Source organism: Mytilus trossulus, chromosome 4, assembly GCF_036588685.1.
Source record: "Mytilus trossulus isolate FHL-02 chromosome 4, PNRI_Mtr1.1.1.hap1, whole genome shotgun sequence".
Classification (NCBI taxonomy): Eukaryota; Metazoa; Mollusca; class Bivalvia; order Mytilida; family Mytilidae; genus Mytilus; species Mytilus trossulus.
The window spans coordinates 48,203,871-48,218,308 of record NC_086376.1 but is presented as its reverse complement, the minus strand read 5'-3'; the positions used below and the strand labels follow the sequence as shown (position 1 = coordinate 48,218,308).

The 14,438-nt window shown below is 32.2% G+C and overlaps 1 protein-coding gene across 5 annotated transcripts in view; it reads left to right on the top strand.

The window, feature by feature from the left end:
- The first annotated feature begins 829 nt into the window (after positions 1 to 829).
- LOC134715423 (limbic system-associated membrane protein-like) overlaps positions 830 to 14,438 on the top strand; it is a 65,212-nt gene continuing 51,603 nt past the window's right edge. For 2 of the 5 annotated variants that reach the window (XM_063577591.1, XM_063577590.1), the window contains exon 1: positions 832 to 1,360. In XM_063577591.1, the coding sequence (XP_063433661.1) occupies positions 1,291 to 1,360 (70 nt within the window). In that variant the 5' untranslated portion in view covers positions 832 to 1,290. Of the gene's footprint in view, positions 1,361 to 14,438 lie in introns of all 5 variants that reach the window. The other 3 variants (XM_063577589.1, XM_063577588.1, XM_063577593.1) reach the window with 3 other exon arrangements.

Sequence of the window (14,438 nt, the reverse complement as noted above, 5' to 3'; positions counted from 1 at the left end):
GTAAAAACTTTAAAAGAATTCCACAGTTCAAACACCCCATATATTGTTTAGAAATTATCATAAAAAAACTGCTACGCCCCGTTTTAGCAAATTAGGCTGTTGAAGTACTTTTTTGTTACAATTAAATCTGTCTACAGTCGAAATTAGATACTTCGTCAAAAAGGAAGAATGTTAATTTCTTAAATAGAACATGTAGAAAATTATAGCTTTGTAAATTAATACCAATGGCTTTTCTGTCGTTTTCTTGTCACTATTTTCTTGTTAGTGCCAGTACACAGGGGCAATCATCTAATTAAAACCTGATCATGTAATGGTTTGCTATTCAGGGAGATTAATTATTGGCGAGATATATCGGAAAATTCCGGTGATATTACAAATCATTTTCATAATTGTCTCGTTTCTTTTATTGATATATGAGCCCAATACATGTAAACATTTCCCCATACATTGTTCTTATTGATGTAAAACGAAGAAGCTTCATTGTATGGTTTTCCTAGTTTAAGAGCTAAGAAAAGTCTCTTTGTGTCTACATACATGTCTTTTGCATACTGTGATGAACTTGGACATATGCGAGAAAATATGTTTTTATTGTAAAGATAATAAAATCATCAGTAAAAGCCTCATTCTTTGTCTAACATTTTCCTTTAATTGATCTTAACTATTACAAAAGATCGCTGTAAAACAATTGATCACAATCAATTAAATTTAAAAATAAAAAGATACAATTTCTTTAAGGATTAAAGCAACATTAAGTGCAGTGTTATAATGCATTACTGTCACTACAAGCTGAAGTATATTTCAATTAACAATTGCCCAGTTGTTAAAGATTAGTTTTCTGTTTTTTTTGAGAAACGGTCAATACAACCACGTTCCTGATTGGATCTTCATTTCCGGATTGGAAAAGTAATAGCAGAAGACAAACGTACGAGGGCGGGAACTTCGATATCATGTATATGTAAATTGACTTTCGTGTAAATCACCGACGAGCCCCGAGAATCAGCCAGAGTAAAAATTGTAAATAAGATTAAATGTGCTATATTATACTTTGACCTTTGATGAAATGATTTTGGATTTAAAAGTATGTTAGTCATATGGAAATTGATACCTAAGTTGTAAACTTTGTATAACTCTGTATGAAAGTGTCTACTGATTGTGATTAAGTTTTAACAGAACTTCTAATACTTTTGGAATAAAATACTGTGTCGCAGTTTCTGGATGCATTATGCTATACACATTTATCTTTTCTTAATTTAAGTTAACAGTTGGATACAAATTTACAGCTGAGAAAAGATGGAAAACTTGAAGCGAACTTTTTTATTTCCAGTTTTTATCTACTATATTTTAATGAGCTGCCTGCCAGGTTAGTAATGAAGTTCTTTTATTCTATGTTATTCTTAAACACTTTTATATGTATTATTGTTTTACAGTTTAATTTTAATAGTTTGGTGTTAAAAAGATTTTAACTTTCATATTTCATGAAGGAACACTGTATTGTTTTTTTACAATGTTATTATGTATTTATACATTTGATTTGTTTCAGCATACAATGATGACACGTTTTACCTGTCTGACTTTTGATAGGTCACCCCTACAAGTTTACGTTATATATAACTAATTAGAACTTGCATGGGTATTTAATGCAATCGTAATTAAGTAAAAATGGTTGAGACTTTTTTAAAAAATAAAAATGTTTACATAAATTTTCTTGTAGATTTATTATTTATCTTAAATGATTTCGGAAATCTATTACCTTCTACATGTCGTTTTCGGTGACATTTTATGGGAAATGAAGCATGTTATCTTTTAATTAAGATTCCAGTAGCATGCAATCTGTAGCGTATGCTTCTGTTCAATGTTATCATTTTATTGTACCTAGAAAATAGATAGAAAAACAATAAACATATCAGTCAGGTCAGATTTCATATGCTGTTTATTTCTTTTTAATTGAAAAATAACATTGCTACTCTTAAAATATAATGACCACCCGTATTTTGATTAAACAACTTTTATTCAATTTAATTAGCGTACATTTGTTTAAGTACTTTGTGCATACTTCGTTAAAGATTTGTCAGTCGACTGCACAAAAGTTAAATTAAAGCGAAAAACACTGAGAAAACATATTCAGTGTATTATTAAGATTTTATCTGACATCATTGCACTAACAATAATACTTTTATACAAAACGTTACCATACCATGTTAGCATCAGTGTACAAAACTTTCTTTTAACTTTAAAATACGTTTAATAATTTATTATATAATTTGTACCTGTTGTTTTCTTACATGTAATATTTTGTTTTCATGTTAATGATAATTTGAACAGTGCACCAATTGGTTTTATATGAGAATTTCGTATGCAAAAAATCCATTTTGATTTAAGATACTTATATGTCAATGTATGCAAAATCTTTCTGACTAGTGTATTATTCGTTTAAAAGGCTGGAAGAATAAGTAATTTTGAATGCCACAATTTACCAAATAGTCTTTCTTGCTATCAATTTTACATTTTATAGTGCAGGACGGTGGCAATAGACAGCAATCATTCGGCAATTGAAAATTTCCGCACAAATCATTATTTAAAAAAAAAAAAAAACTTTGTGCATGAGTTTGTTGTGCAATACAATATTCGAATTTCCCCTGTATACACGCACCCCAGCTCTTTATGGATAATTATCATTTTGATAGAACTTGATATTCATAACATCTTTTATTAAATAATCACACTATTGTAGTTTTCAGCTTATATTATTAGAAATATGACACAGATGACTTTTTACTCGTAGCTGTTTGATTTATTGTTTTTGTATGACAAGAATCTGCACAAGCCCACATGGTTAACGCTGTTATCGATTTCGTCACGCGACTTCACGTCTGCTACTTTTATAATTAATATCTATTAATACGCACCACCATGCATGTAAAGTATATTCGATCTTAAAACAATCCTTTTGTGGTCAACTGTTGCTTGGGCACGTGCCTTAAAGTACAACATGCGCATGCAGTTTTACAGTTACCATTGAGTTATCAAGAATCAGTTCCGTTATTCTCATCTTACATATATTGGTTTTTACTGATCAACTTCTTTTAAAAAAAAAATCCGGGACAGTACTTGCAATTTTAAAAGTTTGCAAGACTTTATCTATCACACATCGGTTATAATGTTTTTGATTTTCGTTAAATATGGATTTAGAGCTTTGAGCTATTGCATTTTAATGAAAAACTCCATATCTTGCAAACCTTACTAATTCTGATACCTTCCTATCTATTTTTAGATATGAACACAGAAAATGATTTTTGAGATGTAATACAAAACTGCTGATGTGAGACATTGATTATATTTTTGGTTAAGTTACTAAAAACTGTGTACCAAAAATTTTCATTTGCTTGTCAAATATAACAATATCTGGATGATGTCAGCGACAACACAAATAACTTCTTTTTCCACTTTAATTACCATTCTTTTGTTTATCATGAAGTAGTTTTTAGCAGTTTCAGAAGCAAATTTACTGCTCACCCCCCCCCCCCCCCCCCCCTCCCCCCAAACTAGTTTAAATTTACGTTTTTGCAATAGTAAAAAGGTAGTCAGTTTTCATATACATGTATATCAATTAAGTCACTCAAAAATAAGATTAACTAGGCTCTGTAATTCAGTTTTTCAAAGCAACTTAATCAAAATAAAGAAAAACGAATATGGAAAAGTAAAACGAATATATGGACAAGAAAAAAGAACACGGAAAAGACTATCATGGAAAACGTATTAACAGTAACAGTATTAATGCCACACGTGACTTTTCAGTATTTTGATGCGGTCTCCCAATAGAGTTCAATGTTGCAAAAAATGAATGTCAGTTTTACAACTAAGGTTCAATTATTTCATATTTGAAAATGTCAGTCCATTGCAATCTCACTGAAGATCTCCAATTCGGCTATCAACAGATGTTTGATGTCGTAATAGATCGGCATTTTAAACTAAGTTTTTTTGTATGTCAATCTAGAGTTATTGGAAGAAGAGAACATGTTTAAAGTGGAGGTTGAGGAACAATGTTAGAACCACCAACATATTTGTTAGATGCGTCTATTTTAAAGAATTGTTAAAATTGATCAATAGTTATATCCGTTAATTGCTCGGTTAATTATTGTACTAACAATGATATTTTTGCGAGTTACCATTTGTTTTCGCTTTTAAATTTGATGCCAAAGTAAACTGTGCCTCATTGTGAAAATTTAGATATTCAAAAAGTCATATTTAGAGTTTTTACAAAAGCATGTGCACTATTGTTGTGATTTGTGGTTACTGAACCGCAGTGATTAAGCCTCTCTCTGTCACGTACTTCCGGTGTCACTGCCATTTTGTTTATCAAATGTCAGAACGAATTTATCTGGCAATTATTATAAATTTTCAGCATCAATAAAGGTCGAAACGTGTTTTCCCTTTCATTCCCAGAGTAGACAATCATATTAGATAGGTACGGTATGTGAATGCTGATCAAGTATGACATTAAGCTGGGTTGATGTTAGACTTCGATCACTTAATGACCAGTTTGGGCATTATGTACAGTCGTTTCAAGATGATACGAAGGGCCTCTTTTGTAAGGATTATGTCAAATATAGTACTTTATCAATAACATCTCATATTCCCCATTGACATCTTGAAATCATAATTCTTATGAAATTGTACTTGATGTATTGTCTTGTGTCCTACCACGTGCGTTACAGAAGTGCTATTAATCTGACATACCATACTACATGTGTACGTTATGTAAAACTGAAGTAGCTTGAATTTTTTTTTAAAGTGTATAAAGGTTTATTGTAGATAAAGATCATAACTGATCAGACAAGTACATTGAAAGAAAGAAATTAAGCTCGATTTAAACAAGGTAGACAAGTTTAAATCGTTCATATCCCACGTTTACTATGATGCTATTTGCAAATGTAATCGTCGTGAAATTGAGAAAAAAATCCTTTCTTTTTAATCGCCATTGTTTCAAATTTAGGACATACATGTGACTAACAACATAACAAACGAAAAAATACATTTAGGATACAATTGAAAAATAAATTTAAGACCAATTGCATTTTTCATTTTTCCATAAGTTCTTTTTTTTTTTTTTTAGGGGGGGGGGGGGGGGTTTCTCGGATGGTCTTATGACTGGAGTTGCATGTTAAACTGTCTTCTTTGTCGTTTTGAAATTTTCCTAAATTGTATAGGTTTTTTTTCGGTGTGAAAGTTTCAATTCTAAAGATAAAATTTAATTAAAACTTCGATGGTTATGTACAATGAGAAATTTAATTATATTTGTTCACCTACACGTGAATAGTAACATCAATGTAATCAAGACTACATTCTATCTCAACTCTTTAATTATAAAAAAAAAAATATAGGAAAAAAATACAATTTTAAAATTAAACTTGAAAATCTCAGATAATGTGAAGATTTCATTTAATATCTTTTATATAGCTTGTAAGCAATAGTTATGCAGTGATTTTGCACATGTCAGCTTCAGTTGTTCATATTAGATTTCAATGATTTTTGAAATAGTACAATCATTAGAGGCACATAAGAGAGACACCTCAAAGGTACTCAACAGTATAATGACCACAGACAAGACCACAGAAGATACTGCACACTTCCTCAAACCAACAAATAAGTCAAAGTTAAGTGATAAAACACAAACTTGGATTCAAGTACATCTGCACTATGTAATTGTTTTATTACTTGCTTCATTGACTATAAATAAATTTTTGTGTTACTATTTTCTCACTTTTGTTACTTACTACACTCGACTATTAAGATCGGTTACCTTCAGTTGGGATGTTGAAGTTACTAGACTAGTGCATTTTATGCAAGCATTGTATTTTTAGCTCACCTGGCCCAAAGGGCCAAGTGAGCTTTTCTCATCACTTAGACGTTAAGCACGATATTTCGTCTCAAATGGTAACGTCAAATTTTTTACTTTTACAAAAATCTTCTCCTCTAAAACTACTGGACCAAATTTACCCAAACTTGGCCGCAATCATCAATGGGGTATGTAGTTAAAAAAAAATGTGTCCGGTGACCCGGCCAATCAACAAAGATGGCTGCCATGGCTAACAATAGAACATAGGGGTAAAATTGTGTATGACAAGAATGGCACAAGCAGGTTTTGGCCTATATCTCTGAAACCAAAGCATTTTGGGCAAATCTGACAATCGGACAACCCGTTCAACTGTACTAGCCGATAACTAGTTACCGTAACCGGGAATTTTATACAATAACGGTATAGCGGAAGCGTGCGGGAAAATGGCGTCATCGCTTTATAACTTCATCGTTTCTTCACAACGTTTCACGACCAAGCAGTTTCTTAATTTGTTTTGGACATGAATTTCAAAATGATACTGTATGAACCTCTTCTGTTACATACGTGTTCAAACCCAGTCTGGGTTATATCTATCCAAATGTTACCGCACTATGGTGATCCTGGTAAAACTGTGTGAACTTATTGTTCAGTGTCATTTTGTTTGGAAAGTAACTGTAATGACTATACATAATTTTAAGCGTCAAAATCGCTTTACGGATTTAATTTTAAAAAGAAATGTACACCACCAACCTAAAGTGTGGGAAGTCAAAGGTCAAAAACGGAAAGAGGTCAGGAACATTACAAAATGGGTCTAAGGAGTAAAAAAAACTTCCTTGAGTAACTTTATGGAAGAAACTGTTTGCTCTGTATTATAAAAGTACTCAAGTATTTGCTGTAAACTTTTTGACTCAATCATAGGGCTGAAGGACAATCGCAAAGGCCTCTGATTGTGGTACATAACCAATAAGGTCATCTAGGCAACATGTGTTATCTTTTATAATATTAGCCAACCTATTTTATTTGAAAAAAATAAATACAAAGCGTGCATAACACTTTAACTGATTTATTAAGTATTTAACGCCACATTCACACCATTGACTATTTCATGAAAGTTAGTATTTTAAAAGTATATACATGTATAGGTGGAGGTAGCTAGAGTACCAAGAGAGAGAGAGTCACAGATTTTTGACAGGCTAACTGACAATTATTGTCAATTTCGATTCGATTTGCACAACTGCCACATGCTTGGTTCGAACTCACTACCCCAGTGCCAGTCATTCAGTTGTTGGACAACTTAGAACACTCGGCCACCGATGCCTCTAAAACTTAAATGATGGCGAGTTAATAATAAATTTTGTATTTTGGGACTTAAACTAGAAAGCCCGTCACATATCCTATTAGAGAGTTATATCAAGTTTTGTTATCAAATATCGAAGATTCGTGATTTGTCAAGATTACTGAAATTAACTGTATTGTTTGCTTCGTTAGTGATTGACTTAATAGTCACGTCCAAATCCCAATGGAATAAGTTTGGACATTTGAACAAAACATCCAATGCATTTTGGGACATATATCAATGTCGGGGAATTCCTGAACAATCGTAGATAATAACAGTATAAATAATGTAGTAAATATTTCTACTTTATACGGGGTGTGAAACAAAGTCAGAGTGAATTTTTCCCAAGGTACTACATAATCACCAATCAGTACTACATTGTCCAATCACAGTGGTAAGAACCAATACCAATAACCCAGAAGACGATCGAAAATTGTGAAATTAAACTTATCTATTCTTTTCACTGATTAGTCTAAACAGGTCCAAAATCAATATTTGCACACCTCCGACACGTTCTGTGCATTTACGGATGATGATAATGATTAATTTATTGCATTTTCGGATAATAAAATTCAGATCATTATTATCTTTGTAGTACTTTGTCGTTTGACTGAAATGCGTAGTCGATGTTTGCTTTGAAAGCTGGTGTCTTTCTCCCTTGTGTAAAATTATGTCTTTTTTATCAATGGTTTCATCTACATTTGAATTTGACTTGATCTCAGTGTGCCCTTTTGCTCTAGAATATAATGATATTTCGTTTTGTCGTTTTGTCGGCTTTAGTTTTAAGCATTTTGTAACTATTTTGTGCAGTAGACTTCCTATTCTTCGTTACGCAATGTTTATATTTCACGCCTTATCATACAAGACACCATAGTTCCTATAGTGGTTGATTTATCACCACCAAATATCTAGTTCTGTATTCTTTTTGTATAATCAATTTTGATTGTACTATACTAACTGTAATCAAATAACTTGGGGACATCGGGGTCCGAGTTGTCTGCGAATCCCAAATACTGTATCACTAGCCTGACTGTCAACACTGAGGTTTTGAGTTCGAATCCCGAACGTAGCTGGAGCACTCGACTCTCAACTTTATTGACTGGTATTGTCAGTTTTCCTGATGAATGGCTTTCCATGTAGGATTAAAATTTAGTACGCCAGATGCGCGTTTCGTCTTCATAAGAATAAACATATATAAAATCGAGAAAGGAAATGGGGAATACTTATCTTCAAGTTGATGTTTTCACAATTTCGTTGTAAACTTAAAAGACAATATCATTGTAAAGTATACTTTGAAGAAAATTAACACACATAGCATGTAGGTGTGTGGACATCCACAAAGGATAAATATGACATAATAAAATACTTTAAACTAAGAATTGGCTCAGCTTTTCTTTTAAATCTCGGCTAATTACTGATTGATGTAAAGTAGTGTTTTCCTCTGTCGTATAACAAACGTCATAATGTTTCACTTTACGTCCATAAGTAACTTGACACACGGGTTACTATCGGTAAGTATATCAAACGAAGAGAACGATTGGATGACGATAGTATTGTTTTCAATGATAAACAGTCATCTACACATTTATCCAACTCTAAATAATTATAAAATCTCCAAAACAAATTGTGACCTATAAACACTTCCTAAATTGGATATATAAAAACATGAACTTCCTACATGGTCAATAAAGAGGAATAAACCACAATATGATTATTTTTTTGCTATATACTTTCGAAAAGGCCATATACATGTGGTCTGATTAAATAAGATTATTTCATTATTCATATTTCTGGCAATTCAACCATCAACAACAAAAAGAAGTGAAATATTTTGCTAAAACCAGTCTAGGATATGTAACAAACTTAATAATAAGGACATTATTTGCGAATAAAAAAGATGTCTGAGTACTATGGGCATTATTTGCGAATAAAAAAGATCGATTAGTTCTATGGGTATTATTTGCGAATAAAAAAGTTCGCTCAGTACTATGGGCGGTATTGGGGAATACAAAAATTCGCTCAGTCACTGACAATGGGCGGTTTTGGTGGAATAAAAAAGATCGATTAGTTCTATGGGCATTATTGGCGAATAAAAAAGTTCGCTCAGTACTATGGACATTATTTGCGAATAAAAAAGATCGATTAGTTCTATGGGCATTATTGGCGAATAAAAAAGTTCGCGCAGTACTATTGGCGGTATTGAGGAATAAAAAAGTTCACTCAGTACTATGGACATTGATGGCGAAAGAAAAAAGTATGCTAAACACAATACACTTTCTTTGATTTCAACACTTTTGTAACATTTGTATGTTGTACAATATGTTACTTTTCTAAGTTTTAATTATGATACTAGTTATCAAAGATACCATGTAGGATTAAAATTTAGTACGCCAGACGCGCGTTTCGTCTTCATAAGACTCATCAGTGACACTCAAATCAAAATACTTATAAAGCCAAACAAGTACAAAGTTGAAGAGCATTGAGGATTCAAAATTCCAAAAAGTTGTGCTAAATACGGCTAAGGTAATCTTACAGACCGATTGAGAGAATTAGTCTATATACATTTGTTTCTTAGAAAAGAATGACCAACTTATATACAAATAAAGTATCGTGTTTTTAGGAATAACAAACCCTAGTGTGTTCAAAATACAACACGATTGGTGTTTTTAAACAGACTTAAGACATTAACATAAAACTGCGCAATTTGTCTGGTCCTTTATTCGAATGAAGTGTGGGTTGTGAACACGATATTACGACAAAATATATTATTTTATACTCGACATTATGAACTTTCTTCTTTTAAGCAATATTCCATAGCACCTATGTTGTACGGATTTGTTTTTCTCTAAATCGATTTATGGCTTTCGAAAAGCAGTTTACTATTGTTGCCTTTATTGCTCAGTCTTTTAAATAAATATGTTATTTTTTGTTTCACTTTTATAAATCCCTTTTCGTCATTTTTCTTTATGCTTTGTCTCGTTTTTTATTGTCCCTCGGTATCTTCTCATTCTAGTTAAAACAGATTCTATACCAATATTAATTCGACGATGTTAACCACTGAATTAGCAAACACTTTCATTCTTGAAAAACAATTCATTGATGGACAATAAGATAAAAAAAGAAAAAAAGAAAAAAGAGACGACGTCTTCGTTGATGACGGTAATTTATGCCCGCGTCACACTGTCCCGATTTTTATATACGATGAACACCCGAATGCGAAAATTGAAAGTTCATACGAAGTTGTTCCCGATCTCGTTAAAATACCAAAATGTGACCGAAGCAAGTACGACGAATAACGAAGTCTATACGATGGTGCCGAAATTATATACAATAGCGAAAGGTGGACATACGAAGGATAACCGAAGACGGGTATTTAAGCTTCATATATCAGCCGAAGCCTACACGATGGATCACGAAGGCTACACGATGGATTACGATGATGGCGCGATGGCCATACGATGTCTAAAAGACGTCGTGTACAGCTTACGATGATGGTTATGGAGTAAACATTCGTGTGACAACAACTCAGACGATACATAAAAAATCAGAATAATGAAGAAAAGTTGGTTTCCCTTTATACGTTTTCCTGCAGTGTTGGTGTACGAGGCGATTTTATGATTTTCATTATGTTACTTGATATGAAAAATTGACAAAAAATAATACTTTACTTGTTAAAGTAAATCCTGAGCCTGTAATAGCTGCTCTATTTTTTCCATTTGAATTTAAAATAGAAACAACGCTGTCGACTTTCTTGTTTTCATAGAATCATAAGATATGAGCTCAATGTTTTGTGAACGTCTTTTTTTAACTGTCGTATTAGACTGACCAGTGCATATCGCGCATGGCACTTAAAATGTATTTTAGCGCGAAAACTAACTTACATTTAGCTGGATTTATTGCCGTCGTAGTTCCATCTTGTCGCCTTTGTACTTTTATTCGATGGCAACACGACGGGATTACGAGGTCTTCACATGTAGACATCGTTATTTCAAAACTGCCCGATAGAAACGATGGAAATACGAATGCAATACGATGTTCAAATTAAGTTGCATTCTCGGTGACATTACGATGGTGAGGATGGTGATACGAACTCAATACGAACCCTCAACATCGGACGCACCTTCGCCGATTTTTTAACATGTTAAAAAATTTAGAACCCTTCCCGAAGTTGTCCTCGAAAGGCTAAAAAAAGTGGCCGATGGTTCTACGATGGTTAAAGATGGCACTACGAATGGCCCGATCTAGATACGATCAGTCCCGATTTTGAAAATTTCCAACAGTGTGACTCGGGCATAACGGTCACGTATATTCACTACAACACTTTAAAGTCCTTTTTATTAGAACGTGCATTCACAAAAACACTATGCTCTGCTCTTTATAAAGATACATTCACTAAATCACTATTCTCTCCACCTTAGGATGAAACTTGAAGTGCTTTGTTTTTTTTCTCGCTTAAATAATGTCGTTTAACACATTCCCCAATTCCTTTCTTAATCTTATCGTGTAAATAAGATACCGTCAAAATCATTAGCATTCTTTATAGGTGTATGGATACATTGAAGAGGTCTAGTTTTTGGTATTTTAGAGTTTTTGCAGTGTATATAGTAAAAGATTCGGTGGTATTAGTATGCATGAATTTCATTTATAGTATTTGTATACATGTATACAAACCCTAATTTTACCAAACAAACCACCAACATTTTGTAATCAAATATAATAAATTGTTTAATGATGATCCGTGTATCTGAAAGAATATTTATTTACATGTAACATTGTTGGTGTTATTTTACCAGACTGATATAATTTATAAATTATGATTTATTTATCAATCAAAACGCAAATTAATCAATACACACTTAATGCTTTTGGTTTTTTTCACAGGATACAAACAGAACTCATCAAAGATATTGAAAAAACAACAATTTAAATAAATACATTTTGGAGTAGATGTAACGAAACTTAAAAATAAACTATATGCTCTTTTTTTAAGAAGACAATATTTGCGGATATTCACTAGTCATACAGCCCGTAACAGAGTAGTGATCGAATTCGCGTTTCTTTACCGTCAGAATAAGTTACGTTATCGACAAACTTATTTCAGAAGTGACATAATTTAATTTTCTTCATCGACAAAATATTTCATGTCCGATGTGTAAGTTTTCATAGTTTAAGTCGAAGTTTTTTTAACACAGTATATTCTTTATATCGTCTATAATCTCTATACTTTCGTTTCCATGAAAAGGCTTATATAGCTTACGTTTATATACAACAAGAACGAATTGCACTGTACATGCTGTAGTTTATACATCGTTTCTTTGAAAGTTGTTATAAAGACTTATTTGCATCACTGTATCCAGGTTCATTTAATTTTAGAAATCACCGATTATTTATTATACACTGCTTGTACTGTGAATATTTATGGGATTCAACACTGTAATAGTCTGATACAGAATATCCCATATCTTTTCTTTTCCATACCTATCTGTTTATTATGTCCCCGGGTTTATGTCAATCATACATTGTTGCAATACCGACGTATAAAAAGGAAGATGAGATATTGTTGCCAATGAGACAACTATCCACAAAAAGACCTTAAATGACACAAACAGGTAACTATAGGTTACCGTATGGTTATGCTTGTACTTTGTCACAGAAAAAAACTGAAATAAATTTCTTTCAAATCGAAGCAAAAAATACAAATGTACCCTTTAACATTTGAAATGTTAAAGACAAAATTGCTCTTTATCTTAAGTTATGGACGAATATTTGAAATTTAAACCGCTATAAGATGTGATGTACGGCATTTCATTTTATCATTGGTAAATGCTCCATATCTGACAGAGAAGAAAATTTTAATATTCATAATTCTCAGAAAGTTTTCCTAAATATTGTTAGATACCACTAATCGTTCCAACAATCAAGACAACAGAGACAAACAGGGGGAAATGAAAAGATATGACTTAAGTGTTAGCATGTTCAGGGAGACGGCACTTAATTTACAAAAAAAATATTTGATGTTTTAAGGAACTGTAGAGAACTCATCAGGTTTTCAACAAGGGTAAAATTCAAAACCTTGAATATGAAAGCCTCGAAATCCATGATACTTTTTCTGTGCAGTAGTTATATCTACAAAATCCAACCATGTACACAACATATAATACATGTACATTCATACATGTATATTTATATATTGAGAATTTATCTTCGTTTCCAAACAGAATTATAAAGTTATGTATAAGTGCCTCCGTTCACTGCACAATTATAAATTGTCTTCCTAAAGACCAGCAAAAATAAATGTCACAAGTTCACGTAGTCATAAAAAAAGTCGTTTAATTTACGTTATCGAACAAAATATCAGAAATACGGAATATTATAAGTGAATGGTTATGAAATCCGTTTCCCCTACATGTTTTAAAAGTCAAACAAACATGTTTTCTCTGATACAAACGTTTTAAGAACCAGCTTTGTGTAACCTATAGACAAATTCGACTGTATATAAGGACGTTAATATGTTTACTCTGATTTGAAACTACCTTTTAGAACTTTTATTAGTAATTGAGAACTATGTTGTTTATGGGTAAGAGGTGAAATGTTGCATGATCCATCAAAATGACAACAAGCACAGTTTTCCGGACGATTTTTATTTGTACATTGCTAAAACCGTTTAAACTGTACTAGAAAAAAGTTTAGCATGTGAAACGGACAAAAACATATTCTAACAGAAGTATAAATACCAGTCCTCCCTTTTGTGTATACATATAAGAAAACATTATAAAGTTATTGATTGAAGTCAAATCCATCACACATACGTTATCATTGTGGTCCGAAAAAATAAGGGACTTCATTCCTATCAAACATCTTTTAATTGTTTACCAACTTATATTTTTTTTAGTTCTGGGTAAAATTGTAAAGGAAATAAGACTATCAAGACGTCCTTCCATAAACTTTTTTTTCTGTTTTGACTTTGAAGAAATGACTTCTTTTCGCCCAATCGAAATGGTACATGGACATATTTTGTTTCATATTATAAGAATTATTTTCAATATTATCGGTATTAAACTTGATTATCGAAACATGGAAGTTTGTCAGCATTGTCAATCTTTTTAACGTTATAGTATAGTTCGGTCACTACTCAATTAAGTTTGTCGATAACGTAGCTAATTTTGACGGTAAAGAAACACCAATTCGATCACTTCTCTGTTACGGGCTGTATGCCACACAATTTTAGCCACAACAGCCTAATCTTCGAAGCAATTAGGATTCTCA